This window comes from Triplophysa dalaica, chromosome 12 (assembly GCF_015846415.1).
Source record: "Triplophysa dalaica isolate WHDGS20190420 chromosome 12, ASM1584641v1, whole genome shotgun sequence".
Taxonomy (NCBI): domain Eukaryota; kingdom Metazoa; phylum Chordata; class Actinopteri; order Cypriniformes; family Nemacheilidae; genus Triplophysa; species Triplophysa dalaica.
In genome coordinates this window covers 10,385,637-10,413,434 of record NC_079553.1, presented here as the reverse complement: position 1 = coordinate 10,413,434, position 27,798 = coordinate 10,385,637, and the positions used below count along the sequence as shown (strand labels likewise).

The window sequence follows — 27,798 nt, the reverse complement described above, 5'->3', positions numbered from 1 at the left end:
CAATGTTATGGACATTTCTCTAAGAAACGTCTTTTGTGTTCCAGATCAGAATGAGTCATATAGTTTTAAATGACATTTTGCTGAATTAATGATGCTAGAATTTTCTTTTTTGTGTGAACTATTCCTTTATTTCACACTTTTGCTGAGATGAAGGTTTCTGTGACTAAATCATCAACATATAAACCTGTTCTTTGTCACTTTGAATATACCAACATGACATCCTTTTTTTTGGCTTGACGATCTGACCTGACATCCTTATGTGTTACCCCCTCTATCATCAATCTTCATTAGCTTCCCTCGGCCACTGCAGTGCACGGTTCATCTGCACTCACTGAGCATGCTCAAAGACTGTGTTGAGGAGAGAGCGGCAGGGGGAGGAGAGAGATGGATATTGAGAGAGGAGGTGAAAAGGGAGGGGAAACAGAGCAAGCTATCCCAAGAATAGCAGTTAGGCAGATGTGTCCCCATCCATAGACCTGATATTCAAGAAGCACTCGGACGGCATCACAATGTAGTGCTTTGGTGAGAAGCTGCGGAATGAGGAAAGGATGCAATGACCGCAGCCCTGGAAGATCAACCTCAGCAGATGGTAAGACACTACAGACTGGGGTGATCATGGATTTGGATACTGCAGTATATGAATTCATAACCTGCATCAGTAGAGGAAAACAACATCATTCTATTACATTTATGTATTTGGCAGATGTCTATCCAAACAGATTGTATTGTAGGTATGCGTTTTTTAATTCATGCATTATTAGGGAATCAAACCCATGATCTCTGCATTGTAAATGGTCTTCAGGAATTATTTGTGGAGCTTGACAACAATAAGAACATTTCAAATAGGATCGTGCCCATCGTTGTTTAGGAGATGTGGTGGGTTTTCCTCTGGGGCAGCGGTTTGTTAACATTTGTCTGTTTGTGTTGCAGTGAGAGAAGAGCGGAGGCATGCTGTAAAGCCGAAGCGTTTATTTCTGGATCTGTTACTGTAAAATCCGCATCTCAGGAAATATGTATGCCTTTTATTCTCTCCTGGTATACATCTTCTACACTGTCTTCAAAAAGGATGAGGAGGCAGAACTGGAGGGGGCCTGCGGAGCATCTGCTGAGGTACGTCTGGACGCAATGTACACACAGACATGCTAATATATTCACTTTCTATTGTTTTGTCACATAACATGTAATTGACACATAACTGTATGTGTCCAAACAAGCTTCGGTTGGCACATGGTATGTAGGTCAAGGAAAATTTGGAGATTTGTCTGATGCTTTTAACCAAAATGAATTAAGTGCACTTTGCATTTCTATACAGTTTTGTGATCTGTGTTCCCTGTCGCTCGAACCCATGACCTTGAACCCATTCTCTACCAATTGAATTTCTGAACAACGTTATACTTAAAATGTAATCCGTTTTTTATTATTCAACCAATTATTATAACAAAGCAATACTTTTTATTTCAATATGCATGAATGTCAGTATATTTAAAAAATTAGACGCTAGACTGTCTGCACATATTTTCTCACATGCAGTCACATCCTTGCAGCTGACTCTTCTGAACTGTGCGTCCTCCAATAATCACATCGCTTTCCTCCCATAACTAACAGGAGCCTGGCCATGTTTCCATGGAAACAGCGAGCAGGGGGAAGGGTAGCCACACCCCCAGGTTGGGAAAAAGAGGATGTGCAAGACTGAGTGATTCAAGTAAGAATGTTTCCATAATAACAGAGCGTGTCATGATGCTATGAATGCTCACAAGTGTCGTCATCACCGTCCAATGAATTGCAGGTACCAGCAGCGAAAGTGATGGAATGTCTCTAAGCGATGAAGATTTTGATGAAAATCATGGCATACCTGCCAAAACACCATTAACAGCTTTCCTGTCTTTCAAGCATGAGACGGAAAAGAGAAGAACATCTACTGCTCAAACAGAACCTAGTGAAAAGGTGAAGAATCATTTTAATCAGATTATGTTCATGTTCAGTAATAAGTTATATTTGAACATTTCATGAACAGTGATGTCAACAATTATAAGATATAAAATATAAAACAAGACATAATTCACCCGATTGTTTTGTAAAACGATCTACTTGGATGAAAAGAAGTGGTAGTAACACAGTTTACATGGATTAACCAATTCATAATTTCTCCTTTGAGGAATATATTGGTGGTTTGTATGTGCAATGAAAGTCAAAATGGGCCAGTGTTGTTTAGTCACCAACATTCTTCAAAATATCTTCTTATGTGTTCTTCAGAGGAAAGAAATTAATACAGGTTTGGACTGACAGGAGTGAATAAAGGCTTTTTTTGGGTGAACTATTACTTTATCTGTTACTAGTATCTGTGTGTGTGATGTATCTGCAAGTATCTGTTACTATTATCTGTGTGTGTGATGTAGGTGACCGAGTCTCCTCTGCTGTCGGTGATGTCACACCTGCTGAGTTTCCTGGAGCAATATTCTCACCTCCAACAGCTCCAGCAGCAGGCCGAACAGTACCGTCTGCAGCTGCGCAGACATCGCGCCCAGCACCGCAGAAAGATGAAGGCTCTGCGTGGCACCTACCGCCAGCGGCTCAGAGACAAGAACAGTGTCATTAACAGCCTGGAGGAAGTGATCGCCCAGCAACAGACCAGTCCATCACCTGAAAATGAAGGTGAGAAATGCTAACCTGAAGTTTTTATTTTAATTTACGTTGTCCCTACTGGCCAGGTTTGGTCTGAATATGTCCTGCACTGTGAAAAAGTTTATAAAAAGCATGTTTATTTAAAGGTGCTGTGTGTATTTCTTGGAGGATCAATTTGACAGACATGCAATATAATATACATGACTATGTGTTCAGAGGTGTATTAAGACCTTACATAATGAAGCATTATGTTTTTATTATCTTAGAATTATATATTTCATGTATGGAATTCACCATGTTTCTACAGTATCCCTGCAGCCAAATTGCTCTACAGTGCGTGTTTTGTAAATACGTGACTTCCTTCGGGAAAGATGCGAAAACCTGTGTCAGCCTCCGTAGTGCTTCGAAAGGGAGGGGTGGCATTGGTTGCAATTTGCAATCTCACCACTAGATGTTGCAAAATTTTGTACAATGTTGCGTTTGATGAAATCAATTTAATAGACCAGAGTGATCTAAGGTTTAAAACTAAATTGTTAGTTATAGATGTTACAGTGATTGTCCAATTTGATGGTCTGATAACACTGCGCAGTTTGAAGTGTTCAAATCAATCATAGTAAAAGTTATTTTGAAACATACCCACATCATTTGCAATAATGCTAGACGGACTGACGGTACAAACTACTTCGGCATCTTTCTACGACAGTGTCACGCGGTTGCTACGTCAGTAAAGGCGTTAACAAAGGGTAACGGTTTTTGGATATTGTACTGCAAAATTCTTACAAACTATACCTTTAACGCCATGCACTTACCACTGAACTACTGGAATTTGTACAGAACTTGTTGTTGGCACATACTGTACTAGGTGACGCACATGTTTTGTTACGAATCTTATAGTTTGACGTTGAAGGGATGAGCTCACGGGTACATCATGTGGACAGCTAAACTTTGCATCTAAATTAAATGAGGATAGTGGTACAAAGTGCCCGGAATAGCAGGCAGACAGTTTGAGCCACTGCAGCCTCAGAGCTGGAGGGCATCTGGTCTCACCGGCTGTCTGTTTCTCATCACACATCCCCAGATGTTCCTCTGTGAAATGTTCCTGCGGGTCATCTATCGACCAGATCTACTCGCTCTTACCTTAACATGCATGTGCAACAGATGCCAGCGGCACGCATCGAGTGTGTCTACATCAGTGTCAGGTGTACACTTGTGTAGGATACACATTGTTCTTCATGCCAGGAATTAGTGTGCTATATTTAATCCTGAGGTGTTTAATGGTCACGATGCCCACATCAGTTATCTTTAACACAGATACAGTGACTCAAGCTGTTAGGATATGTGTGGGTTGCTACATGTTAGCCATTTAGTAAAAATATCCACTGGCCTGTGTGGCACATGTCTAGAGCACTTTGCTTGTGCCTATGTCTGGCTCACAGAGATGAATAAAACATCTCTGTGAGAGCTGCTTCTATTACAAAAGCACGTGCACCACTGCCAAATTTATAACGATTTATATCGATATTAAGTCCATAATATACTTTTGACTGCTCTAATGACACTTAAGTATTACACAGCTGCCACATTTTCGCAGTTAGATACGAATTTCCAGTTCTGATTATTAGGCTTATCTGTTTTTTTCCGTTTCTTCCACATGACGTTTATGGCTGCGTCCTTGTGAGTTTCAATTCACTTCATTCCTCCATGCTTCCCCCTGAGAGACTGACAGTGCAGATCTGACGCAGCCTGACTCTGTAATTAACATTCAGCACTGAAAATATTAATAATGGATGTAAGGAATCTAAATAAAATGTTGCAGAGCATTATAGTGCCAGGCATGCTACTCTGTTGGAGTCTTGGAGTTCTCAGACTTTGGCTCTGAGATCCTCAAGATGCTAAATGTTACAGTTAAATCCCAAGAATATGGGATTCTTAACTTGATGTTATTGTATAAAATACTAGAGGCGGTTTCCCAGACAGTGTTTAAATTAAGCCAGTTAAATCAGGGCATTTATATTTTTTTTACAAACATGCTTTACAAATAACATTTGTAAATCGTTTCAGTTAAGACAGCTCAAGCAGTTTGAGACAGGCTTAAGCCCTATGGGGAACTGCCCCCAGAAGGAGGTACAATGAACTGAATGCATAATTCCTAATGTGTTATGTAGATCCAGGGTTTTAACCATGGTCTATAGACTCTTTGAGGCCTGAAAAGCAGATATAAACAAACATAATGTAGACGTTTTCACACATCTTTTTATTTCAGTATCACCCTCTGTCTAGTGTTTAAAGATGTACTATTGGCAACTTCTTAATTTACGTGGAATAGATGAGTTCAATTTCATTCTGAGCTATTATTTGCTGCTTTTTCTTCATTATTTAGTCAAAGTCATGGATTTAAAAAAAAAATGATAACAATGTTATTCTTCTAATGAAAGAAATCCTATTTTGACTCAATTATCTTTCTGTTAGATTTAGGCATACACCTTAAAATCAAATTAGTAGGATTATGATAAACATTTCAGTCAAGTGACCATAAACTTTGAATGCTAGTTGAGATATACTGAACGGAAGTCGAGTAGTTTTTCTTCGGTAATGTGGCGTATATCTGAGTGTAACACAAAGTAGGGCCGAAACATGAAAAATAAGATCTTCACTTACATTCATTTATAATAAACACTGCAATATTCCATCGAAAGCCACATTTTCAGTTTTCATTGCATGGTGACTCTAAGGATTATGTAATGTAGTTAGTACATGTATTAAATGAACATTGTTATACAAGGAAAACCCACTTCTCATTTTTGGGGTTGACTATGTGTGTGCAGGTGAATGTGTGATCCCTTCCGGGTCACAGGAAGGTCTGCATAAGTTGGTTCAGTCTCTGTGCGGTCTTCAGGGAGAGAAGAGTCAGCTCAGAGGAGAACTGCGATCGCTTCATTCCCAGCTTGAGCAGAGAGAACGAGATCGCCACACTAAAGTACAGGCCTTCCAACAGCAGGTTAGAAATCATTGATTCTATTCATTCATCAGCCTTCCTCTTTTATTCATGAAATCATTTAGCCATTTCCAATTAAGTCTTGCAATAGCAGCAGTTCTTGATATATTTTCTCGATACCTTCCCAGTGATCCAAAAGGGGTTCTCATGGGTGTCGAAAATCAGCTATAAAATCCCACACAGTCCAGTCACGTTTTACCTTTGAGCTGTATCTCAGTTTCCTCATTTCGACCATTCAGCTACCTTTCCATCATTTCGGTCATTTCATCGATTTTCTGTTCGCTCATGTATTTTTCCAGGCTTACTCAGCTGATAGCATTGATTGGTTTTCTTCATGTAGATTGATGAGCTGAAGAGCTGCATTGAGGAAAGAGAGGAGGAGCTATCCAAACTCAGAGTGACGTCGGTGAGCTTTTGGAATAATCCAGTGCATTTGAAATCGGGCAGACTGTGAAACAGTAAAACCAGGCTACCATGTCTCTAATTATTTTTGACCAACAGCATATATTGTCCTATTTTATTTGTGTGTGTATTTCCCCAGGGAGTAACAGACTCAGAAAAGCGAGTGCTGTGCTTATCAGCAGAGAATGAGACTTTGAAACACAGTCTTACGGTGACACAGGGTCTCCTACAGCAGCTGTCAATCATCCCATCCCAGTCCAGTACTGTGCTCATGAAGGTGAGACCGATAACTAAATGCAATGATAGAATTGTAAATGTTAACTTTAAATATTTCATGTTTGTTTGCTCAGTATCACTGGGGGATTTTTCAAATGAATTTCAAAAAATATTTGTGCAAAGTTTTTATATACTAAAACATTTGCTGTAACCCTTTAAAACAATGCCAAGTGTAATGTCGATTGATAAAATTCATGCTTTTCCTTTGTAACCTTTTCCTTGACTCTCCCCTCTGTTCCCTGCAGGAAAATGAGAACCTGCGCAGTCGTGTCCTGCAGCTGGAGAGCTGTCTGCAGCAGCGGGCGGAGCAGCTGTCTCGTGTAGAGCATCAGAGGGAACAGAGCGAGTGGACGAGAGCCGAGGAGCTGAAGAGACGAGAGGACAGCGTCAGACAGCTACGGCTCGAGCTTGACAAAGAACGCAACAAAGCCCCTGTGGTAAAAGTAAGAGCGGTAGAAAAAACTGATTGACTGATTTTTTATTTATTTTTTATCCAGCAGCTTTAAGGATGTTTTTATATGATCTTCTCCTAAAAGTTGCACATTTAAACATTTAGAATGATGATAAGTGATGAAATGCTAATTCCTTTTTGTTGGGTAAATAAATGTCCCATTTTCTTTTTTTGACAGAAAAATGCCAACCCAGCAACGAATTGGAAGTCAATGTTATACCTTTGTGTATATTGATCGTGCACAGTTTAGGATTGAAACTCTTGCAGATATAGTACAGAAGTTTTAAAGGAAAAAGAAAAAAAATCTTTCTTTTAAAAGGGTCTATGTTTTAAGTGAAATGCAACGACAATTGATATGAACTAAACATGTATTTTAAGGTAATCTCGCTCTTTTATGTAGTATGTGACTCAAACTGTGGAGGTGGAATCACCTTCAACTCTACGACAACTAGCTGAAGCCAAACACCAGAATGAACAGCTGTCTGAGAAGTTGAGCGATCATAGAGAAAGATGCCGACAGCTGGAGGACAACATCAGACGCTCAGATGAAGTCAGCTGCAATTTGCAACACAAGGTACTGTACATTACTGTACATATAGCTGCCGAACTAACTAACACATGAAAAAAATTATATAATTACCGTATACAATATCAGAAACTCGAAACCTCAGCTCTTCTAAACTTGAATGGCTTCACAGATCGCAGCGTATGAGAGAGAGATTGGTACCCTCAGGCAGGAGCTGCTGAAGGAGATTGTGCATCTGGAAGAAAAGAAAGAGGCGGCTGTGAAAGCTGCAGCTAACTGCTCCGAGGAACATCTCCAGAGTCTACAGGACCAGTTTACAAGTAAGTAGAAAAAATATAAATGTTTCTAAAAGGTTCTTTGTCAGGTCTGTTTGGTTTCGATGAAGAACATTGATAAAAGGTTGACAGACTGGTTTTAGAAACCCTTTAATAAAAGTTCCTTTGGGGAACCATAAATGGTTCTTCTATGGCTTGGCATGTAAGAAAGCTTCATTGTCATTATCTTTATTTTTTAGAATATCATGTCTGTCCAGAGCTAAGTTTGGTTAGTACTGTTGAAGTCTTGCAACTGATATTGTGGTTTAACTCGGTAAAGAAAGTTTTGCACAATAAATGTTTCTCTGTGTAACTGGCAGCCCTACAGAAGCGTTTAAGTGCTCTCCCTCCTACCTTGCGCTCCATGAAGACCGACTATGCCAGTCTGCGCAGTCAGGTCCGCAACTTTTCCGACTTCTATGGGTCAGCTATCAAAGAAGCCAAGAAACAGGTAGATATTTACTACTGCGCAAATATTTATAAGTACTAATTTAGCCAATGTAAGATCATTTGTTCGAGGATTGCTTCATTTCTGAATTGTTTTGTAATGTCTCTAGATCACGGCAGCTATAAGTGAGATGTCAGAGGCCAATAAAGACCTTCTGGAAAAGTACAGGAAAGAGGTAGCGCTCCGCAGGAAGTACCACGAGCAGCTGGTTGAACTTAAAGGTTAGTAAACTAAGCACCATGCAACAATTTCAACCATGAAATCTAAATCTAAATATTTTTTGTTATATTGTGTTTATTATAATGATTTATTTGTGTGAGTCATTACTTTCTTTTTAAAAATGTCCCCTAATAATCTTTAATCTAAATCAAAAACTCCCCCATCAAACAAAGACCTTTTCCCTGCATGACATATGTCTCGGCCTGAGGGCGGGCTTCCAACCTCCCACGATTCAGTCAATTTCAAAAGGTCAAAGTCGAGCCCCACCATACATTTTTTCAATCCAGATGCTCAGAAGAAAACATTATTGCAACTTCCATTTCATTCTGAACATTTTAACACCCCAACTTGTGGTTACAGTCTTTCCGTTTCTAATGATCAGGTAATATCCGTGTCCTGTGCCGTGTAAAGCCGGTGCTGAAGGAAGATCAACACGAGGAAGGCCAAGCAGTAGTTGTGACCACAGACCCCCATAATGAATCTGCACTCATTGTTTCAAGCAAAGGCAAACCCAAAATCTTTGAGCTGGATAAAGTGTTTCACCCTCAGGCCACTCAAGAAGAGGTAAGCAGACTAGAGGTCATATTAACATGCGAAACCTATACATACATGTACATTTGATCACGATTCTGTCTCTGTCTCTCAGGTGTTCCAGGAAATCGATCCGCTCATCACATCCTGTATAGATGGATATCACGTCTGCATCTTCGCTTACGGCCAGACAGGATCGGGCAAGACCTACACTATGGAGGTGTGTTCCTGTAAAGACTGGGGTCATTGGTCCCTTTTTAACAGTTGGACCGAGATGAAATGTCTAATGATTCAGGACGACTGTCAAGGTTCGCTAACCTTCTGTATCTGCTCAGGGTACTGTCGAGAACCCTGGAATTAACCAGCGCGCCCTGAAACATCTGTTCAATGAGATCGAGGAAAGAAAAGACATGTGGACATACAATGTCAGTGTCAGTTCGGTGGAAATTTACAACGAGGTCCTGAGGTACTGTATCTCCTTTCTATGAGTGATGTCATTTATAGATTCATATTCATCTAAAGGCCTTAGATGTTAGATGTTAAAGAGAAATTTAAGGTGGTTTAAGATGCTCTCCTATTCTGACCAGCTTAGAAAAGTGTCCAGAGCCAAACTAAAACCAGCCAAACTGGAAGACCAGATCAAACCATCCAATCAGACAACTGAAAGCAATCCAATATCACAACCGAAGGAACATCTATGTTATCCATTTTCTTAAATGATCACCTTTTGAAATTCCTTTTCAGAGATCTGCTCAGTAAAGATGGAGAGAAGCTTGACATCAAGATCAACCCAGATGGGACAGGTCAGCTACATGTGCCAGGCCTCAGGGTCATGGAGGTCAAAAGCTTCCAACATATCAAGAAAGTGAGTCCCGGGATGTCATCTGTCAAGATGGCCACTGACTGTACAACAATCTCTCCAAAAATAGTTATTGTCTTTTTATTTTAGATTTTAGCCATAGCTCGAAAGAACAGGATTACATTCGGGACGCAGATGAACCAGCATAGCTCTCGTTCACATGCCTTGCTCACTGTTACTGTGCTGGGGACGGACCTCGCCAGCGGAGCCAAAACCACCGGTTAGTCCTAATAATTCATAATTTACTACTTCAGCATCCTTAAAAAGAAAGGCAGATAGCATCTTAGAAACACCATTGTGTTAGCAAAAAAGCAGGAAATATACAATGTTAGAAAGAAAAAAAATTCTTTTGGACCCTTATCCTGACTTTACGTTTGCAGGAAAGCTGAATCTTGTGGATCTGGCTGGTTCAGAAAGAGTGTGGAAGTCCGGGGCAGAGGGTGAGAGATTGAAGGAAGCCCAGAATATTAACCGCTCACTGTTAGCTTTAGGAGATGTGATCCAGGCTCTAAAGGCCCACCAGACTCACATACCCTTCAGGAACTCCCGACTCACCTACCTACTGCAGGACTCACTGGGAAAAGGCAACAAAACCGCCATGGTTGTGCAGGTATCCGATTTTACCAAGCACTATTACAATACTTACAACAACAAAATCCAGGATTATTTATATATTCTCTGTTTGTGCGTGCTTCAGGTTTCTTCTCTGGAGAGTAACGTGGGAGAGACCCTGTGCTCGCTGAAGTTTGCCCAGCGGGTCTGCAAGGTGGAACTTGGTCCTGCTGCACGAAAAATTGAGACAGGAGGACATAACGAAACCAAAAGTTAATGCTTGACATCAAACCCCCACCTTCCTTCCAGTAACCACAGGACACGAAATCCAGCAACTCAATCCTATTCAAGGGCTACAAATCTGGAAGCTTCAGCGATGCCACATTACAGCGATGAGAACAAATATGCGATCAACTTTCTGTTACACGGCAATGGGTTGTCTCCACCAGCTGACGTGCATGTTAAAATCTCACCTGGCATCAGGCGTATCCAGACAAGCTCTTCCTCACTGTATGTTTATACTGTAGCAAACACAGAACATCTCCAGGTAAGATTTGTGTGGAAATGTTAGTGAACTTCGCTAAAACACACCACTATCATTTTTGATAACGTGTAATGCTTGTCTACTCTTATTTAGTCAAAAAGTATGCTGAAATTATCGGTAGAATATAAATACACTCTAGGAACTACTGGCCAAATGCGTTTTATATGTTCGTGCGTGGTCATTGTGGACTACCATATCTAATGTTTGTAACAATAACATGGAGATTTATTTATACAATACCAACATTTGCAAGCTTTAAAGGAATGTTTTTGATGACGAGGTACAGGTGGAGATTGACTGTACGTGATTATGGAGGAACATTTGGATGAAAACATCTGCAAAGTTGATGACGAATGTAATGTTCCGTACAACATTATGTGCAATAGCACCTCTTAGTGGAAAGTATTTTGGCCTTGGTAGGACACCTTTATACTATATTGAAATCATGTATATTTTTATTCTTGATTATAAATATGCCTCCAAAAGATACGAAGACAATATTATAATATCAATATATTTCAATGATTATCTTTAAGGTATTAACTATGTTTAGGGTAAGCTTACATTCGATGTGAAATGTCTTTTTGTTCTTTGGTCTCTTTGTTGTAGTTATGTGCTTGTCGGAGGTAATGTAATGCACTTTATTCTCAAAGACATACTTTCAATACAAAACTAGCTGCTTTGTCCACACAACTTGTCTTTTAAACAAAAAGATGTTTGTTTCGGAAATTACATTATGCATTTTTTACACGCTTTTACCCAGAACTCCTTACAGTACATTCAGTCTACAAATTTATATCAGTGCGTGTATTTCTTGGGGTCTAAACCTATTACCTTTGTTAAGCTAATGCAATGTTGTCCCAGTTGAGCTAGATACACTATTAGTTGCGTTTTCACTTTTGTCTATACGCATATTCAACATTGCCTTGAAAACCAAGTTCACCCCAAAATGAAAACTCCTGTTTGGGGCTACAAGTACTTTTTTCGATTTGTAGTGAACTTTAGATCCAAACTGGTGTATTGTAATTTACAAGTAGTATCTTTCAACTGATGTTCTACAACTCTAGCTGATTAAAGGTAAACCACCTTATACTCTTGAAATAATGTTCTGTTTTCATTGTGTACGACAATAAAAAGTCTCACATAATTTATACAAATGATAAACGGAATTAAGAGTGTCAACTTAATCCTTCTTTACCAACATTCAACCAATTGAGCGATTTGAATAGAGTGATTTCATCATAAGGGCCAGATAGGCAAGAATAAGACAAAGTCAATTTAGAAAAAGGTTTGTTTACTTATAAATCTCAAATAATAAAAAAGAGAAAAACTTCTCTGTGTACTCCACAACAAACCATATAAAGAAAAACCTCCTTTATCATTCTTTCTGTATCACATTCACTAATTCCACACAAATACAAACACATCTGGTTGTAAGCTCATGTCATCTGCCGCTATATCAAGACACTGAAGATCTAGACAATTTGTCAGGTCATTCCGAATCCCCCTCCTCCAAGGCAACTGCTCCGACTGCTCCCGCCAGCTCTTCCTCGCTGCCCTTGAGCCGATCACCTGTCAGTTCATACATCAGGTGTAAAGTTTGAAAATATGCACTTAATATAATTCCAACCGAAGTGCCCTACAGCCAAATAAATGAGCATTTGTGATTGTTAATTGCATATATAAAAAACTACTTTCAACATAGTACTAAATAGTAATTTCTGTTTTTAACTACATGAGAAAATAATTTAAATGTAGCTGAAATGGGTCAAAATGGGTTCATTTGAAAATAGAAAGATATATGTGCTGTCCCAAATGGCATGTTTGTGGTCATGAGCTGACGCTATATGCCCTCGATGTGCATAATTACAAAGTATGAGATAAAAGCATCGTGGACCCTACGGTGAACTTCTATGCAACATTACATCACCAAGTGTGTACTCCGAGGAAGACCATAAGGGCTTTAGGCGTCATTTGGGACAGCCACAGAGACAGAAACTCCACTTGTGACATCATCAAGAGGTTTCGGATCTCTGGGGCTTTTGTTACTCACATAGCAATTAGCCTCACATGAAGTCCTGCCTGAGCTCATTACAAGCTGACTTCACAGCTCTAGTTTAAGTAGGTTACAAAAAAGACATTAATAAAAAGACAGTGTACCGTGTCATATCATACTCACGTATAAGTTCAGCAATGGCTTTCTGTGTTCGCCTCTCTAATTTCTCAAGCTTCTTGGCAACGTCTCTCTTCAGATCCCTATTTCAAACACAAAACTGTTAGTTAGATTCCTTTTAATGAACTATACAGTACAACATCATTATCAGCAAACAAATCATTTAAAGCCCCTACCAGTCTGGTTTTCTGGGGGCAAGATTGGCTAGATCCTGAGGAAACAAGTCAAGAAAGAGATTTAATTGTTTTTTTTCTGAAATTAAAGCAAGTAAACCAACATTCAATCCAAATGGCATGATTGAAAACAGAGACTTTGGAAATCCACTCACCACTTCCTCAATAACAGGCTCTGGGTTTGCTGCTTCCAGTTGCTCTTTGACCTTGTCCTCCACTATAGAAATATAAATCCAGAATTAAATACCAGATCACTGGCTATAAAATTATCACTTAACATGACAATTACTCAGAATTTTCTGCCTGGACTTTAAATGAAAACCTTTAATTATGATTTCTAGGTGCACTCAGTAGGATTTTGACAACATAATAGATAAAAATGTAATGTTACACCCATGCCTCAAAGTAAAATATTAGTTAGTGAAACATTACTGAATACACCTTGAAGGGAACAGTAATGTAATTTTATTTTAATTTTAAGACTATGTTGATACAAAGAATCAAAAAACAATTGCATGCATAGAGAAGAAATGAATCTTGTTACCTGATGCAGGTTTTGCTTTGGGCACCTGTCTCTCTTTCAGTTCCTCATCCTCTGGGGTGTAATTCCTCAGCTTTAGCTCTCTACAAACATATTAATTCATGCATTCAAAGGATTTATCATCTGACAATCTGCAGACTGTAATCTCTTTACTCAGTTTTATACAGTTTTGACTTTTTGACACCTTTTAAACCTATTGTCAGAATACAGTGATGGGGAAAGTATATTTATCAATATATTACATAAATACTTTACATTAAAAAACTGTATACATTTTTTAAGCATAACAATTTTTCCACATAGAATTTAAAAAATAAATGAATATTGACCACCACTTTGGGAAGTCTGTGAGAATCACTATAAACCGGTTCAGCCGCAACAACACAAACGTAACTTCCGGTGTAGACCTCCGCAAAGAATCAATAACCATTGAGTAGTTTAAATTTATTTAAAACAGTTAATATACAATAAATATTACTTTGAATTATATATAAATTAAACATCAAATAAATGGTTATATTATAATCAATCACAGACTGAAAGTTAACTTCAGGCCAGCACATGCGTCTGATGCAGCACTAGATCCCTGTCAATCCAAAAAATATTACATTTTTGGCCAAAATTAGACAGAACAAAATCAGAATTCCGAAAACGCTCCAAATTTCCCACCACCGATATTATAATCACGTTTGGACAAGCAACTACAGGATTCACCAGCAGGTGGCTGTGCAACTTAACAAATTCAGGCTGTCCAATAAGCAGCTGGTGATCGAAGCAATGAATCTGATTTGTGGTGGCATGAAGAGAGAACAATCATTCAGCATGTGCACAAAGGTTCCCTTCATCTATGTAGCTAGCTAATTAGCATCTAGCACCTGTTCAATGGGCCGTGTCAGGGGACTGCAGCCTCACAGATGATAGGGCCTGAAACCAGCCCATTTATCCTCTCAACTGTTAGGTCTATTAACATCTTTGCAAGTTATAGCAATGTTGCAGGATCTCTAGAGAAAAAAAGATAGGCATGAAGAAGATTTGTCTTTATAATTCATTTTCGTCACAGTCCTCCCATGAGACGTGTCCCCGTTTTGTACTTAAGGGTGGGGTTATAACCACGTTCATCATCTCATCACTAAATGAGCAGAATCAAAACTATGCAATTAGACGGGCGGGGGCCAAAATATTTGCTACTATTAGCTGTTGAACCCCGAGTGACATGAGTCACTCATTTTCAAGGATCCTGGGTGTAGGGTTTTCAAAACAAAGTGTAATGAAGTGTGGGAACATGTCACCGAAAACAAAGCATGCCATCAGTACCTAAAAAAATACTTCATTTCACAGCAAACCCTGTCAAGGCCCTGCAGAGTAGCTCAAAATATTATAGTCAATGATGGGTATTGGAAAAAACACTCCAACAAGACGCCCAAACAAAGAGTTGGGAACACCTCCTTGTGGTGGGTTTTCCTTAAGGGACTTCCTGACCACCTGCTGGAACAATACAAGACCGCTGGCTCTCCGAACAATCCAACACTTGAGGAATGTCAACAGCCGTTTGTCAAACTCAAAGTGAGCTTTACAGCCTCCTCAAGCATTACGTGTAATTCAGCGGCTGACGGTTTGGCTGCGAGTTGGCTAGAGCTGTATCCTGTTTTATAATTGAATCACATAAAGAGAGACCAGATTAAATTACAATTCCTATTTTTCATGAAATAGTGCAGTGTAGACAGTGTTTATTGTTAATAGTGTCAATGTGGGTCATTCCCTTTTTAAAAATCATGTCCCTCATAATCTTCAATTAAAATCTGAAAATGCACTTGTATGTTAGATGGCTTGGGTGGAGCATCCGTTAACTCCTCCCCTTCAACTGTCAAATCGCAGAGAAAGACAGAAGCCACGCCCTTTATATTTCTCATTCAAAATTCCATTTCACTAGGAAATGCGTGAAAATATGGAAGTTGAAACAATCGCATCTTCTGGTTCGCAGGGACTTTGATGCTCGGGGAGGAAAGCTGTCGTGTTCTTGAAGTGCGCAGAGGGAAGAAACTGAAATAAAGACCTTGATGCTTTTGTATGAAGGTCTCTTGTTTCTCATAGGCTGTCAAACAACGGATGAGACAGCTGGGCTTTTTTTCAAGCAAATTGTTAGCAGTAGTACTGTAAATTCTGACTGCTGCTGACAAAACAACAACTCTGGACTGGGCTGTAAAATTGCTGTGAGAGTTTTGGGTTTGGAGGGAAAACATGGTGGGGATAAGTCAAGTTCACTGCTTTTCATACCTTGTCACCGCTGACATTTTTCAGCATAAGCCGTGACTAAATAATATCTGTCTGTTTTACGTGAAAACAAGCTTCTTTTTCAGTAGACACATTCATTATCTGCCGCTTCAGAATTTTGACAGCTTAAAGCCACATACTGTAACATCCTAAGCTAAGGAAAGAAAAGAAGGTAACACAAAGTTAATTTTGATTCATTCTTTAGAGGCATTTTTCAGCTTTGTATACATATAAACTAAAACAACAAATGTTTCATAGTATTGTATCCAACTGTTTATTCTTTCCTCTCCATTAAAAATATTGTCAATGCATTTCTTGTATTTAGATTATCTCATCAGGTAAAGCAGTGTGGAATGTGAAAACACGTGTTTTGGGTGGCGTATTACAATGTTACCAGTTTCTCTGTTTGCTATCCAAGCTGCCTCTCAATTTTAATTATACTTGCTTAAAGGAGACACACCTTTAAACATTCCAATCCAATATCATCTCCATTTCAGAAACTAAAGTTAAATACCCACAAACACATTTCTGAAAGCTAACACAGAACAGATGTTGGGTGTTGATTGTTTCAAAACCTTTGTAACTGTCACTGTCAAACAGTTCTAGTGCTCGGGCAGGACAGCTCAAGGGTTCTGCGAATCTAAAAGTAAACAATGGAAAAAAGTGAAGAGCTTGAGGCCTTGACTTGAGCTTTAAATAGAGCTGAGAGTAAGAGAGACCTTTACCTCACAACAGTTGAATAAAGAGAGAAGCACTGTGATATAGTCTGTTCAACTAGGTCTTTTTAGTCTCTAAAAATAATAGAGCTTATAATAACCCCGGTTAGTTTTGTGGAGTACGAATAATTTGCAGTGTTTTGACTTTGGATTTTGTGTGTTTTGGTTTTACCTGTGTCTCTGCTCTTCTTCAGACTCCTCCAGGGCTCTTTTGCTTTCAGGCTCTCCATCCTCAGGTGCCCGTCCCTGTAGTTAAATATCCAATTAAAATAAAAAAATGATCCAAAGTTCTAATCAATTCAGTCTGAGAAACACTGAGATGACTCAGAGACAATGTGCTGAAGTGCTCTATTAAATTTAAACCTTCAGGGATCATCAATCAAATATAAACAGGGTTAAAGAAATGTTCAATGATCAACATAAGATATGCCCTGTATACTACATTAATTTTTGTGGACAAATACGCCACTATTGTATAGTAAAATATGAAAAACACAGAACTTAGAAAAATTTTAAATAATTTAGGTACACTAAAAATGATATGGCCCTAATTTATCCATTTGTATGTAATATTAATGTCATGTGTCATTTCCCTGTCTATTTATGATGAACTGCATTTCAATATTTTTTTAATGATGACAACAGACGATTTACTGCTGCTCCTTCTGTTTGGCCTGTGCTACCAAACTTTAAACCTCTGTGGCATCAGTGCTATGTGCAAAAAAGTTAACTTACAGCCTTAACATAATAATTACTGTTTGCCTTTGATTAATAGCAGTCACGAAGAGTAGGCCAGTAACCAAAGTCGGCCAAAGCGGACACTATTTAAAATGCTTATAAGCAAACTTGACCTAATGTAAATCCGAAACAATCATATTGAGAAATCTTTCTTTTTTAAATCTTTGGACAAGTAAATTTTGTACTCGGACAAGTGAATGACAAATTTACTTGTCGGAAGGAAAACCACATGACAATACTTAATGTCAAGTCCTGAGTATGTATATTAGAGTATTTATGCTTAAATTATAGAAACATATAGCATATTGTTTGAATCAGACCGCTAGACATGTGGCTATTAAGAATATTTTTCTAGGTTGCTCTGGAAGAACATCTATTGTTTATTTAATAAAAAATATACAAGAAAAGTTTGAAGGTTAATGCAACATTAACAAGTGTAAAGTAGGTTTGGTACATAATTTTCAGGGGAAGAAATTGAACTAATGATTACCTTGTTTTCCGCAGTCAATGTTTTCAAATAAAATCACTGGTTAACATTATGCCTTTTGTTTCAGTCTTATGGAGTGTAATATTAATATTTAGATACTGTATATAGGCCATTAAATCGGTTATCTGCTTACAATGTTAAAGAATTATCGGTTATCTTTATCAGCCAAAATGTACATATCGGTGCATACGGTTACACTTTACAATAAGGTGATATTTATTAACAGTGGTAAATGCATAAAATAACTCTGAACACTTTTCAGTATGTATTAATCCCTGTTAAAGTTAGTTCATGTCAATTCATGGTGCATTAACTAATGTTTATTGACAACGTTCCATTTTAATAATGTTATAATGTATGCTGAAAATTAACATGAACTAACTGTATTAGTATTGTTCATTTTAGCTGATGCATTAACTAATTGTTAACAAATAGCACCTTGTTGGAAAGTGTTACCAGACTATACACGCATTCAAAATAAACCTTAGCGAAAGTATCTGCTTCACTTAACTTAGCCTTCTGTAGGTAAACGGTAAGATCATTAATGACTCAAAAACTCCATAAAAGCAACAGAAACCTAGATTAATATTTTCTATGAGTTCGTGTTCATACAATGTTTTGAACTGCTTCAGCGTTTTGCTAACATGCTAACAATCAAGTTAGCCGGTGGGCTTATATCTTTCTCGCTGTGTCTTATTAGGAAAAAAAACATTTGTTAGGCGACTCACTTGAAGCTGTCGATCTCGTAACGCTTTTAGTCTTTCCTTTCTTTTTAAAGCTTGCTCTTGTAAAGCACCGACAGGCTTCTCCATTGTAAGATGAAAGCGTGGATCATAGCAGATCACTGAATCTGAGATCGATTATGAGGTCTGTTCAGAGGTTACTGGCAGTAGAGCGCCGAAATCATCCACCATTCGAAACCTTGAACGTATAGAAACTACGAGTATCTTATGAATTACTTAAACAGATGGACAAATTAAGAGGTAACATATGAAATACATTTATGTTCTAATATACTGGTGCTTATTATGATGAGATTATGTTGTAAAAATATCAACGGTAAGCGCATAATGCTAACACTACAGTGCACCAAAGAGTCTAGTAATAAAGTGATGGTGTTTTTTATTAATGGACAAAATAAAAGACATTTTTATGTCTACCACATAATAGTTTTTAAGTTATTGAAAAAGAAATATGGTAAATATTTAATATTTATTTACTGAGAACATGACTTATTGGAATAGTAAAAACACCCCGCTTTGCAACAGGCCAACAAACAGCCTGTACATGACATGTTGTGGAATGTAGGCCATTGCCATGGCAATACAGCTGCCTCTAGGTCCATCCTCTTCCCATTGACCAGCGCTGGCCAAACAGTGTCAAAGATGCACAGTATTAGGAAATGGTGCACAATGACCCCCAGACTGACAGAGTAACTTAATTTGACACATGAGTTATACGAAATGACATGGAAAAACTTGTTTATTACTTTAGGTTAATATGTGCGTTAGTGTGCTGTATTGTGGATCCATAAGAATTGAGTTATTATGTGACAGGTTAAATCTGTAATAGCAAAAGTTCATGCAAAAACAAATTTGTAATTATACAGAATGACCCTGGGCAAGACTTCGCAACATGAGATCATTTGGACAAACAGCGCTTAATTTGCATTGTGTTTGCATAAGTCCACAAGAGATCCAATGGGCGTATATAAACAGATATTGAAGTATTTTGAAAGTAAAATAGCGCTATTTTACTTACAAAATCTTGAGCTGAGTTGGAAGATGCCAGCTAAACACAGCAGAGCCAGGAAGAAAGTTTCCGTTTCTGACAACACAAAAAGTCTGAGAGAAAAGTGCATATCAGAAAATATCTGGAAAATATGTTTTGCTTGTTTGAATTGGGTACCAAGATGATCCTCAGACTCAGAAGGGTTTTAAGAGTGGTTTGAAGATCATTGGGGTCCCCGCTCCAGGACATTTATGGAATCCATCTCACCCTCTGCATTGCAGGTGATCCCACCCACCCGCCACAAAGCTTCTTCAGGCTGCTGCCATCAGAGACGAGACTGCGGAGTCTCCAGTCCAGGACCAGCAGACTAAAGGAGAGCTTCATCCACCAGGCAGTCAGGAAGCTAAACTCCCTCCCGAGCCTGCCCCCCCTCCCCTCTCTTGCCCCATGCACCCCTGAACTCTGACCTGATCCGAAGGTCCTTCCACTCAGCGGCCCCACGATATACACTGACCCAAGTTACTTTAGACTGCTCACTACCTCATTCAGCATCCGTCTCCCCCTCATCAACTACCTCTTCTGACTAGTTAAACAAAGCCAGCTCTCTTTGACACTTTAAACAGTCTAATAAGCTCTTTGCACTACCTTACATCTGCACTGTTGTATATTTCACTGGTTTGCACTCTGTCTGCCATACATATCTTCTTTTTCTTTTCGTTATCGCTCCTTTTAATAGTTGTATTTGACATATATGTATAATCTGTATGTATCTGTATAATTGGTTTTATCTGATTTTAGTAGTGTTATTTGTATGCAATATGGGTCTGAGCGTAACACAATTTCAATCCTCTATATGTATGAAATGTAACCATGGCAGAATTTAAAATCAAGCAGACTTTTGACTTTTACTTTCCAAGTGGGAGGGCCACTAAACTCACTAAAATATCCAAGTACATCTAATTTGTTACTTCCCATCAAACTTGTTTTTTTACTCTCACTGTGATGCAACTGCACAAGCATAGATCCAATAGGCTTTGTTTCTAAAGGTGGAACTGAGAATAGTTACAGTTACAGAGTGGCGACGACACTGTGAACCTAAAATGTGTTTTATGGCTCATTTGCTTTCATGTGTCTTTCTTCAAGTTTCTTCAAAAACAATTTATGTCTTTAATTTAAAGCAATGTAATCAAACATATAGGCTGCCAGTTATGATTAAATTGTAATCAACTCAGCACGATAAACATTAAGAAACTAAGATACAAGGAATCACAGTCCAACAGCAACAAAGCTTAAAAATGAATATAAAGTCTGCATTGCACATCCCCTCCATCCATGCTGCTTTGAGGCTGAACTGAACTCCTCCCGATAGTCTTGGTTTTCTCTCTACTGCCACAGACTGTATTCGAGAGGAGGGGAATGGAGCGCGCGCAGGGTTGTACGTGCTCAGACAAGTGCGTTTAACTCCCATACAATTCTACCAACAGAGATGCATACTCACACCATATCCGCGATCATTTTATGACATGTTTCTCTCAGCACGCTTTTGACCCTTTGCTCGGAATTGCCATTTAGACACACCCGCCGTCTGAAAGCCATGCAACTTTGGGAGAGCTTGGCAACCAGGTAGTAGTGGACAGCCGTACAGCAACATGCCGTTTCCCTCAAACAGTATTCCATGGATCTTCGTTTGCTTCCCTCTGGATGCACTGTCAAGCTTTAATTGACGCGTGAGTGGAGGAAATACGAGGGAGAATGGCTTCCAAAGAGCGTCTGTATGAGCTGTGGATGTTATATTACACTAAGGTGAGTCACTAGCCTGCGATGGCAACCATACGACACCTGTCGGAGTTTAGGTTGACTCGATCAGCTGCCACATACTTGCCTTTGCCATTATGTCGCATCTTACATGTAGTAGTTTATACAGATCATACAATTCCTTTTTAATTCGTTGTCAGTCTGTGTTGAAACAGTTTCAGGAAGTGCGTTTCGGATTATTTTGGGAAGGTTGCGCGTGCACGCACACTATGAAAACATCAGGCGCTCATTTGATATATTATTATTAAGTATGTTGATATTAATGTGATTGGTTAGCTAATGCATAAAGCTGCGGTTAATGATCCCGGATAAGTGTTATGTTTTCAGTGTTATTCTGCTCGCTGGAGGTTGTTAACCTGTGGAAGTTACTGCCACTTCCTGCACACCTGTGATTAATAGTATTTGCAGTAGTTAGTATTTGTATTAATAGTATTAATGTTATATTTATATAACATTACAGTCATTCATCCATTCATCTAAACACGGTGTTTTGCAAGTTCGTAAGGTTTGTGTATTGGACCCAAATACATAGAGCATCAATAGAGGTTATACACTCTGTGTTTTATTGAATGATTTAACTTTAATACTACAGTCCGTGTAAAAGTGTTCATAGTGTATAATACATTTGCTGTATGTTTAATTGCAGGAATTCTGTAGATTTAGGGCACTTATTAATACAAAATAGTCCTTGCATGCCCCTAGGAGAATTAATTTGTTGACTACACCCTCTGGTGGTATGTAAAGATGATGTTGTTAGCGATTATTAAAAACATTGTAGACGTGAGCAGCCTTGTTTTACACATGATGTAAAAGCCATCATGACAGCCACAGTGCTAGTCAGCAGCTGAAGTCAGCTGTAATGCCTCACTAGTACACCAAGTGTTCTTTATGAATGGCTGCCATGGCAACCACAACAGCAGGTGCGGGATACAAGAAGCACCAAGGGGTCAACCTAAAGAATGCTTACAGATCACGATATGCACTACCTAAAATTGTAGTAAAGCAGATTGCATGGAATATTAGAGTCATCAATTATGCAGATATGTTCCAAACTGGTCTTGCCTTTGGCACACATTTCTACAGATAGCCCGGACATGTTTTTATAAAGTTGTAATACAACAATATTATAATATATTATATAATAATATAATAATGTTGTTATTCCAGTGCAGCTTTCTACATGTACATGTGATAGAATCGAAATGTTCTAAATGTAGAATCTAAAGTTAAAACCCTGTAACATGTCTTTTCTTCCCTCAGTCTTATAAAACCTGCATTTAGGGTAGGTCTTCTCTGGATCTTTTTATTGTGTTTATGCACGTTTTTAGGATTTTAATGTATATTTGCATAATTTTTATAATGCTTTACAAATACAACTTGATAATTTGATAAAAGTGATACACAGCAGACATGCCAAGTAAATTGACTTGTTCTACAAAGCAGAGCAGCAGAAGTATGGATCTGCCATTCGTAGTGAATACTGTACAATGGCATACATTTATAATTTTTGCCTTAATAAATATCACCATTCCGCCATTCGTTGTGCCATCACTATGTGCTGTGTGTGATTTTGCCCCCCCATATTGTGGGTTTGTTTTTCCCAGCATGGTTGACAGCACAATGCATTCCAATGTTTTGAATCTTTTGGAACACCAAATTCTATACATCTGCTGTCTGCTGAGATCTTATCAAGTTTGATTGACAAATTGATTGCTTGTTTTTCTCCCGTCTCATGGGGTTACGGTATACACAGTTTTTTTTTTTAACTTAAAATATGTTTAATATGTACACCTCACCTGTTATGCTTGTATTTTAATGGGCTTGACTTTGCATTCACCATTTTCATTTTTGTATAATTACAGTATCACATTCTGGTTCCAGGTATTGAATTTCACAGCTCAAAATGTGAGACATAGACATTTTAAATTGATCGTTGCTTTAAGTAGAATGCATGATGAGGCCGCCCAGCATTTGATCTGAACACTGTCTCCCCGCAATGGCAGAAGAGCTGCTACGCTAAATGTCATGTCATTCCAGTCATCTTGCTGTACTGTAATGGTATGCCAGCCTTTTCTTCGTTTGGATGTGAGTGCAATGCTGTCAGACCACTTCCTCTTGACTGTGCTGTTTAGAGGACAACACTGATGTGATAAAACCCACTTCCTGTCATGGTTGCTACCATTGGTTACCTCCCAGAACAACCTGTTTTTCTGTTGTCAGACTCATGGTACACATTGTCATCCCAATTCAGTTAAGGCCTAATTGAGGAAGAGGTTTGAAAATATACAGAGCTTGTGTTTGGGGTTTTTTGGGGTGTTTGCGTAGTGATTTTTGGTATGTTGAGTGTAGGCACTGAAAATACTCTGAACACGTGAAAGGTCATTGCATTGACTGATTTACAAAACAGCTTGAGTTAATGGGATATTTCGGATGCAAAAACATGTCCTGACTGAATATAACCTTCTTCTTGAAGAATAATGCAGTGTGATGCATTGATCCAGGCGTTTTGTAAGTTCTGGTGATGAAAGCGACGTTTTTATCCTCTGTGCGGAAGCTATCGTCATCGTCATTTGCCGGAAAAACAAGCCTCTGGTTCAAGCGCAGCCAATAAAACTGTTTTGTTTTACACAAAATGAGTTGACAACATTACAGGTTTAATTGAACCTTCTGTTTGTAAATTAATAGAAATTGAAAAGGTCATTAAAATAAACTATGTAATAAGAATTACAATTACAAATTAAGAAAGGTTTTTTATGTTGACGTACGTGTTGGCAGCCTATAGAAATCAATAGACATCAAATTGAGAAAAAAACGTTACATTGTAACTTTTTGTGCTGCGATTTGTTGTGATACGACATATTGCTTAATCCCTAATAAATGTTAACATTACTCACTTTAGTTTCCTTCTGCCATAGCTCTCCAATTCTAGTTTCTTCAAACTTTCATGTGACATGCAATGTCATCCAATTTAATTTTATGGAAAATGTTCTCTTACAACTGTTTCCATTGTCACCAACTGTTATCAACAGTGACTTTGTGTCAAACCTGCTGGACAAGTTTAGCTCTTTCCTGAATTACCGTACTAAAACTTCAAACTGATTTTTATTGTTAACAGTCATGTAACATTACAAACATCATACTATTTTTCTGTTTTTGGTTGCTGCTCACACATGTACTGTATATCCAAGGAAGTGACTGAGTTGGCAGGTGTGAATGTTTTTACACACAACAAACCTGAATGTTGATTTGAATAGATCCGGAGTATTGTCACAATAGTACAAGAGTCCTTGTGTAGGCAGTGGTAGAACAACATCACCCACCTGACTTCTTTGAATCGACAGTGTGAAGCTTTGTCATGTACTAGTAGATCAAGTTTTAGGAATCTAAATCACGTTGGGGGAAAATGATTGCACATAGATGCCTTTATTTTACTTTAATCTTATGTGAATGCTAGCGTTTTGCATGGGTTGGTCTTAAAAGTCTTTTCTTCTTGTGTTTCATCTATACCTTTACATTCCTGAAGGCAATTAAGAACAGCTAAAGCCTTTTATTCAAGCGTTAATAACACTGAAATTATCATAATAAACATAATTGTGTTTTCTACCTTGAAAAAGAAATAATTTTAACATAACAATTAATTATTTTTTATTTTATACCATTTTCTGCTAAATATCTCATTATTGTAACACATCCATCTATGTCGTGTGCATAATAGTTTGTCATTTAAACAGAGTAAAAATTTTATATTCTTAAACAAAACAGATGTTCTCAAAGGACAAAAACATTGACAGAATATTTAAGTATTGTAACTTTAAAAATAGTGGGAAAAAAGAATTGTCCATGACTAATGTGCTATATATTTTTAATAGTGTTTACACACAGATCTTTACATTAAGATTGATTCTGTGTAAAGTAACACATCTGCCACATCTCATTGAAAACAAGTAACACAAGGAACAACAGGTCATCATGGGCAATACAGAGTCAAAATAGTACTTTTTTCCATGTACATTTTACAGTATATTATCACTTTGATCTTCAATGGCTTGTATACATAATCCATTTCACCCAATGTTCAATGCATTTGTCCATTTTATATCTCACCATAAATGTAAGCCTCTCCATATTATATATGTCATCCACAATTGCCTGTTGGAGGGTCTCTCTGGAACCATTTTCGGGTTATGGCTTTACGGCCACTTGCTAAGAGTATCTTTAACAGATAATTATTGCAAGTACCTTTTAAATGTTTTTTCTAGTTACAAGTGTTATATTCTCTTGTCGTGTCATTTCCTATAAAGGTAGTTTTCCACATTGAAAGGTCCAGTGTGTAATCATTCTATTCACCTATTTCAGCAGTATCCGCAAATGGACATCTTAGTAGCCACATCTTAATTATACTTAATTGCTACGTTAGCAACTTTTAACTAGTTTTAGTAACTTTTCCAACCACTTTATTGACTTTTGTTTAGAGGTGCATACAGACAAACTTGCTTTCCTGGTGCAGCTAAAGTTGCAACACACAAAACTACGCTTTGACGTAGCGAATATGTTATAAGCCTATCATGTCATCCAGCGCCACATTTCCACAAAATCCTAGCGAAAACACTGGTTACGGTAATGAGATTTTTAAGGTCATGTTTAAAAAAAAAAGGTAAAATGAATGCTTTAAAACGTGCAACTTAGTCTTTTTAATGCCTAAATGAAAATGAATGATGCAAGTGTTTTAAGAAATTGTGTTTGTCATACATGATGGGGAAAAAATGTATATAAGCAGTACCCAAAAGGACTTTTCTGTTATTTAGTCAGTCATTTAGACATAACTTTTTAAAGTTTTAGTAATGATGTGATTGTTGCAAGCAAACAATTTCCAAGTAGTATGATGGGTAACATTTAGGCAAGTATTTTAATGACACTGCACAAGTTACAGACAAAGTTCATGTGCAGCAGCAATGTTTTTGTGTTTGTTGATACATAAATAAAAATGTAATAGTATATATTTTTTTCCAAGATGGGCAATATGTTGGGCAATATCAAGGTGTAATTCGAAATTCACCTTCAAAGTCTGCTAGCCCAGTACTTAAAACAGCTGACTAACAATTGAATATCACCTAGCTGTAATGTCACTATCTATGGAGATTGTATATTTTCTATACCGCTCTGATATTTAGACAAGGCAACATTTTTAAACTGCATTTTAGAATAAAGCTCCAGGTGAAGTCCACGCCCCTACAAAGGAGCTCCAGGACTTTCCGAGTCTTCCCCTCGGGGCTATTCACCTATATTTAGCCATATTTGACTAATTTCAAAGATTCAGTTTTCTGTAAAGAGATTATCAAGATATGTCATCCACTCCGACACTGCTCTTCAATGGAATCACTGTTTACTCAGTGTTATAGCCCCTGGTGTGCCTTTACTTTATTTATTGCCTTTTTATAGTCTGTGAGCGAATAAAATGAAATGTACAATCATCTTTATGCTTTTTAGGACGTTCACTATTTTTTGTTTGTGTAGTGGACGAGGCCAATAGAAGTTGGAGGGAAACTGTTTATAAGGATGCCACGCAGAACACGGTGTAATTAGGAAACTGGTTTAGTGTTTCTCAATTAGTTCTGTCACTGTATCCGATTTCTCGGTACACGGTTATCGTGGCCAAACAATTTGTTGTGATATCACAATATTTATCTAAATGTGACCGTGGATGACAAACCAGTCTTAAGGGTACATTTTTCAAAATTGAGATTTTTACATCATCTGAAAGCTGAAGAAATAAGCTTTCTATTGGTATATGGTTTGTTAGGATAGGAAACTATCTGGCAGAACAACAACTGTTTACAAAGATGGAAACTGAGGGTGCAAAAAAAGATAATATTTAGGACTTTGAAGTTGTTAATCTGAGGCACTGTAGCAGGCCATCCACTCACAAAAAGAAAGTTTTTATACATTTACTGTAGGAAATGTATTCAATATCTTAATGGAACATGATCTTTACTTAATATCCTAATGATTTTTGGAAAAAGAAAAATCTGTAATTTTTACCCCTACAATGTATTTTTTGCGATTACTGAAAATGTTCCTGTGCTACTTAAGACTGGTTTTGTTGTCCAGGGTCACAAATGTTTTTGTTAACTATAAAAAATGCATGTAGAGGAATGATCTTTTGGGGTTTTTCACTTGTGTCCCATGTGTTTCCCAACAGTCGGCATGATTAGCACAAACCCAGAGAAAAACTCTCTTTGTGTTCATCCAGCAGCTGCGGACGAATCTGCCATGAATCTAAAACAGCATGACTCATCTCTGATTTAGCATCTTCAGAGAACCCAAATCTACTACTGAATGGAAATTTATAAACTCTACCTTAATCCTGTCAGTTTAAAATCGCCAGACGTTAACAGTATCATTTTAACCAAAACA

The 27,798-nt window shown here is 38.0% G+C and overlaps 3 protein-coding genes across 3 annotated transcripts in view; 2 read left to right on the top strand and 1 right to left on the bottom strand.

Annotated features, from left to right (window-relative positions):
• The first annotated feature begins 380 nt into the window (after positions 1-380).
• Positions 381-11,895, top strand: si:ch211-257p13.3 (kinesin-like protein KIFC3). Its single transcript, XM_056762999.1, has 20 exons — positions 381-589; positions 931-1,110; positions 1,606-1,702; positions 1,787-1,944; positions 2,397-2,652; positions 5,448-5,620; positions 5,958-6,023; positions 6,159-6,296; positions 6,541-6,738; positions 7,147-7,320; positions 7,445-7,592; positions 7,907-8,037; positions 8,144-8,255; positions 8,636-8,817; positions 8,900-9,004; positions 9,120-9,250; positions 9,529-9,649; positions 9,734-9,863; positions 10,024-10,253; positions 10,341-11,895. The coding sequence occupies exons 2-20, from the start codon at positions 1,012-1,014 to the stop codon at positions 10,470-10,472; spliced, it is 2,781 nt and encodes a 926-aa protein (XP_056618977.1). The 5' UTR covers positions 381-589; positions 931-1,011; the 3' UTR covers positions 10,473-11,895.
• Positions 11,896-12,012: 117 nt separating this feature from the next.
• Positions 12,013-18,728, bottom strand: ccdc12 (coiled-coil domain containing 12). The gene is made up of 7 exons (XM_056763000.1): positions 18,567-18,728; positions 16,786-16,859; positions 13,630-13,709; positions 13,241-13,302; positions 13,089-13,123; positions 12,919-12,995; positions 12,013-12,311 (listed from the first exon to the last, which is right to left on the bottom strand). The coding sequence occupies exons 1-7, from the start codon at positions 18,648-18,650 to the stop codon at positions 12,232-12,234; spliced, it is 492 nt and encodes a 163-aa protein (XP_056618978.1). The 5' UTR covers positions 18,651-18,728; the 3' UTR covers positions 12,013-12,231.
• Positions 18,729-21,232: 2,504 nt separating this feature from the next.
• nbeal2 (neurobeachin-like 2) overlaps positions 21,233-27,798 on the top strand; it is a 56,230-nt gene continuing 49,664 nt past the window's right edge. Inside the window, 1 exon segment of the mRNA XM_056763001.1 lies at positions 21,233-21,372. Coding sequence (XP_056618979.1) covers positions 21,322-21,372 — 51 coding nt within the window. The 5' untranslated portion in view covers positions 21,233-21,321.